Raw genomic sequence first — 5,329 nt, 5'->3', positions numbered from 1 at the left:
GAAGGAAGGAAGGAAGAAAGAAAGAAAGAAAGAAAGAAAGAAAGAAAGAAAGAAAGAAAGAAAGAAAGAAAGAAAGAAAGAAAGAAAGAGAAAAAAGAGGTTTTCAAAGACCGAGATCGATGAGTTCGTGAATATCGATTTGTCTTTATCTTCCCATTACATGTGCGTGTAAAGGACACATAATCCGCATTCCCCCCCCCCCCATCTCAATCTGCTCTGTGTGTTTACTCTCTTCCTTACTGAAAAATTGCCGGACGCCTGCGGGGAAGGGAGGTGGGGGTGGGAGGAGAAAGGGAGGGTGTCCAGACTAGCAGACCCGGGAAGTTCGAAGCGGCTCCTAGACACATCTCGGGAGGCCTCTATCATTCCCACGTAACTCGTCATTAGGGGCTTCAGTTTTTCTTCCATTTTCATGAAATGATGCAATTTAAAAGGGAGAAGAGGAAGGAGAGAGAGAGAGAGAGAGAGAGAGAGAGAGAGAGAGAGAGAGAGAGACGTGAGATTTTTACTTTAGAGGTGAAATTGTTGGCTCATGGAATACCTCCCCCCTCCCAATTTGTGGTGGCCTTAAATTTCGGGAAGTGGGGGTGGGGTCGTCCGGTAATCAAATCATTATAAAACGCCTCTTTCTTGCAGGAGAATGGCGGCCAGGGGCCCCGAGATCCCACCCCGCGGCTGTCGCTGCTTCCCTTTCTCCAAGAGGCTTCGCCTTCGTGAGCGAACCTTTCTGCCTCACGGCCAGGGCTTAATTAGCGCCTATTTACCAAACGGGCGCGGATTTGCGCAAACACCATAAAGCTTTCATCAGCAACCAGCGCTCAGGTTGGAGCGTCAGCAGAGGGGGTTGCAGCACCCCCTCCTACCTCCCCCCAGGACGAAGCTGAGTGATGACTCCCTTTATTTTCATAATCATTTGCGGCCGGTATGGGATGTGTGTGTGGGGGGGGGGAGCGGTTGTAGCAAAGAGTGCAAATGGTGAGGGGGGGGAGTGATTTTCAAAGGAAGGGAAATCGAGGGATCGAGCGGATCGCTCTCTGGGAGAGAGGGACTTAGGGGAGGCAAAGTCACGGACCTACTGCACCCTTCAGGCAGGGTAGAAGAGAAAACGAGCCAGGCATTGGTGCATCGTGGAACACGCTGCACACATCTATGCATGAAATGAATGTAAGCAGAAAATATATGTAGATGGAGATGCACAGCGTTTGCGAGTAGTGCATAGAGAGGGCGAGTGTCCAGAACCTTACGGACTGTCTCCTCTTGTCCTGGTGTTGAGACTTCCTGTAACTAACCGAGGGCTGAGATGGGAAGACAGGGTCTCCTGAGGTCCAAGCAACCTTTTCCCCATTGGTGAATCCTCCACGTGAACACAGAGGAAATGGGCTAATTAAGGAATCGGGGCGCTCGCCCCCTATCAGTGCGGGGTTCGGGGAGCTTTTCTGTTGGAAACATTTTTTTTTGCAACACCTTCGACTATGACCGCAGGCGTGCGTTTGGGATGCGCTGTGTGGAACGAGTGAGCGCTTGTGTGCGGGCGCCGATGCTCGGGGCGGAGCAGGCCTGTCTCTGCAAGTGTTCCTGGAGCTGGCTGCAAGAGTTTGCAGCAACCCAGGATGCGCTGCTGTTTTCCTTCCCTCCTCTGGTTTGATTTCTCTCACTTCAGATCTCTGGCTCTGCCTTTGCCCTGAGCTGTGTTTGGGGGGGGGCGGGGAGGGGAGAGAGATGAGGACGGGCTAGGGGCGGAGCCAGGCTCGGCCTCCCGCCCCCCCTCAGCCCCTCTGACCAGTGGGGAGAGGCGCAGGCACCCACGTGAGGCAGACCCAGTTCCCGAGCTGGCAAAATGTGAATGAGGAGGCAGAGCGCGATTTAAAGGTGCTGGCGGCACCCGGGCGGGAGGGAGGCAGAGGGGCGTCGGCGGGCTGGGCTCACGCAGGCGGCTAGACTGGGCAGGGCAGCACGGGACAGCACCGCACCGCGCCGCCGGCACCGGGCCAGTCGGAGCAGGCCAGGCAGGGCGCGTAGCGGCAGCGGAGGCGGCCGCAGGAGCAGCAGAGGCCGTCCAGGGCCAGGGCCGGCGCCAGAGCAGGAGAGCGGCGCCGCGGAAGGCTCTCCTGGAGCCCGCTGGCCAGCCGCGCGCCCAGGGCACGGGGAGCCCCGCGGGCAGAGCCAGGCCGCCCTCCCTTCACACCCCCACCCGTCCGTCCATACCCTTCGGGCGCCCAGAGGAGCCGAGAGAGCCTGCTGCCCCCCGCGCCTCCCTGCGCTGTCCTGCTTGTTCAGGCCGCCCTCCCATGGCTCAGCCCGGGTGCTGACCGTCCGAAGGGCGCTGCGGGCGAGTCTATACCTTCCCGCCGCTGTCCCCGGCGTTCACGCGCGTCCAGGGCCGCTGCTACCGCCGCCGCCGCCGCTGGCCTCGGCGGGCGCGGCGGGAAGAGGCTGCGGGCGGGGAGGGTCCCCGGCTGGGTCGGCCGGCCGCTGGCGGGCGCTTCTCAGAGGCGGCCTGCGGCTCTGCCAGCTGCTTCTCTTCCACTCCATCTCCATCCCCATCCCCGGGAGCGTATATGAGCGCTGCCTTTCCGCCCTCCCTGATGATGATGCAGCGGCCCCTGGGTAGCAGCACTGCCTTCAGCATCGACTCGCTGATCGGCAGCCCTCCTCAGCCCAGTCCGGGACACTTCGTGTACACCGGCTACCCCATGTTCATGCCTTACCGGCCGGTGGTGCTGCCCCCTCCGCCCCCGCCGCCCCCCACGCTCCCGCAGGCCTCCCTGCAGCCGGCCTTGCCGCCCGCACACCCCCACCACCAAATTCCCAGCCTGCCCACCGGCTTCTGCTCCAGCCTGGCACAGGGCATGGCCCTCACCTCCACGCTCATGGCCACTCTGCCCAGCAGCTTCTCGGCTTCACCCCAGCACCAGGAAGCGGCTCGCAAGTTCGCGCCGCAGGCCCTGCAGGGCAACTTCGACAAGGCAGACGGCATCCCGGCGGAGTCGGAGGATGGTAAAGCTTTCCTGGCCAAGGAAACCTCGCTGTTGTCGTTCTCGGCCTCCGAGGCGGTGCAGGCTTCCCTCGGTGAGTGGTCCTGATCGTCTCCTTTTCCCTGAGTGAACATCAGAGGCTTGGAGCCCGAGGGGGACGGGCACGGGTCTGGGCTGGGGGAACGACGAGGCAGGGGGACAGGATCACGGCAGGAGGTGGGCAGAACGGGGAGGAGGGGGGCAACCTTGGAAGCCTCGGGATCGGCCAAGTTCCCAGTCACACAGTTCTTCGGGCCCTGAAATGACCGAAGAAACGGCAAGGCAGGGTTGGCGAGCAGCCCCTCGGCAAGCCCCTCAGAAAGTCCTCGCCCTTCGTCTCCTGCTCCCCACCCTAGCCCCGCTCTCAATCCACCAGCCGGCATGCCTACCTCTTCCTTCTCCATCGGCGGGCCTGAGCCGCCAGACCCAGGGAAGGAACTCCGAGAGGCCAAGCAGAGCTGGCATGGTGTAGGGGGAAAACCCGAGGCTAGGAGTGGGCAACTTCGGTCCACACATTACCGGGGAAGGCGAGCACCGCAGCCGCCGGCACGTTGTGTATCGGTCAGCGCCCCCAGGGAGCCAGGAATGGGCTGGGGGAGGCTGGTATCACAGCCTTCCACTTTGGAAGCTCAGTTCAGACTTGCACCAGTCCCCACAGGGTGCAAGGGGTCAGAAGAGAGAGGGAGGCGAGCCCCAGACATGTTAGGGTGCTTGAGCTGGCCTACAGCTCCAGGGCTCCCGCACAGCCCTGGCAGTTCCCAGTAGTGTCTCTCCTGGGATCTGCCACCTGGAGAGCTGCCTGAGGGTACGGTGCAGGGGAGGCATCCAGGATAGCGAGGTGAACGGGCTACCTGGGCTGCTAGCTCCCAACTTCTCCCAATTAGTCACATCTGTCTGACCAGAGCATCCAATAACATTCCTCAAGGAGGAAAGAAGTAACCTTCTCTGGCCTCCTGAAAGGGAGAAGCCGTTCATTCCCTACCTCCAGTCCCACTGCGAGGGCAATGTGGGGATTCAGGAGCAGGTGGGTTTGGCACCCTCTCAACCCAACGACAAAGAAGGCAAACCCCAGGCTCCTCGGTTCAGCGAAGCCTAGGGAGGAGACTGGGTTTACACTAACCTCCAAACGAAAGAAGGTTTTCTTGGGCGGGGGTGGGGTGGGGGGAGTGCAGGTAAAGGACGAAATGGGAACTTCACCTGGAGGATATCTGGAAGCAGTGGGAGGGTCAGAGACAGGCTGAACTGGGGGTCGGAGCAATCAAAGCCCATCCCATTCCACTCTCTCTGGGCTTGTCCCAGGGTTCCCTTATGTATGTCCTTCCAAAAAACACCTAGCCAAAAGCGACCCAGCCAGCCACACATACAATCCCCCAGACACCTAGGCAGTCACCCTTCTGCCCAGTCTAGGTAATTAGATTAGATAACCGCTGGAAAGAAAAGTCCTCCTGAAGAAAGGGTCAAAACCCGTAGAGTCCTTCCCCTTGCAGGGGTGACCCGGGAAACGTAACAAATTGTCCCTCTGGTTTGGTTTCAGTGGGGGCCATGAGAGGCCAAGGGAAAGAGGAGGCCAAAGGGGAAGACGACTCCAAAGGCAAAGACGAGAGCTTCTCCATGGACAGCGACCTGGACTACAGCTCCGACGACAACATCCCCAGCCAAGCAGCCCACAAGGAGGAAGATTTGGCCACGGCCCTGGAGGAGAATCCCCAGAGCAGCAGCAGCAGCAGCAGTAGCAGCAGCAGCAGCAGCAGCAGCTCGAGCAGCACCACTTCCACCGGCAAAAACCGACGCAGGCGGACGGCCTTCACCAGCGAGCAGCTTCTGGAGCTCGAGAAGGAATTCCACTGTAAGAAGTATCTGTCCCTGACAGAGAGGTCGCAGATTGCCCACGCGCTCAAACTCAGCGAGGTTCAAGTGAAAATTTGGTTCCAAAACCGCAGGGCGAAATGGAAACGGGTCAAAGCCGGCAACGCCAACTCCAAGACCGGGGAGCCCTCTCGGAACCCCAAGATCGTCGTCCCCATTCCGGTGCACGTCAGTCGTTTTGCCATCAGAAGTCAACACCAGCAGCTGGAGCAAGCCAGGCCCTGAGCGGCCAAGGGCCCCCTCCTCAACTTCCCCAGGCCCAACCCCAGCAGGTGCCAGGAGAGGCAAGACCACCCTCACCTCCCACAAACACACACGTGCGAACACACACACACACATACACACAGACACACTCACACACACACACACACACACACACACACACACACACACACACACACTGGGACAAAGGAGGAGCTGAAGAATAGCAGAGTCCTACCCGACTCTCA

At 59.9% G+C, this 5,329-nt stretch overlaps 1 protein-coding gene across 1 annotated transcript; it reads left to right on the top strand.

The window, feature by feature from the left end:
- The first annotated feature begins 1,495 nt into the window (after nucleotides 1-1,495).
- Nucleotides 1,496-5,105, top strand: GBX2 (gastrulation brain homeobox 2). The gene is given in 7 exon segments (XM_027858308.1): nucleotides 1,496-1,639; nucleotides 1,716-1,806; nucleotides 1,870-2,243; nucleotides 2,245-2,373; nucleotides 2,375-2,416; nucleotides 2,418-3,069; nucleotides 4,549-5,105. Coding segments are annotated over 7 exon segments (1,989 nt in total).
- Nucleotides 5,106-5,329: the final 224 nt, after the last annotated feature.

This window comes from Vombatus ursinus, unplaced genomic scaffold (genome assembly GCF_900497805.2).
Source record: "Vombatus ursinus unplaced genomic scaffold, bare-nosed wombat genome assembly UNPS02012901.1, whole genome shotgun sequence".
NCBI lineage: Eukaryota > Metazoa > Chordata > Mammalia > Diprotodontia > Vombatidae > Vombatus > Vombatus ursinus.
This window is presented reverse-complemented; position numbering and strand designations above follow the sequence as displayed.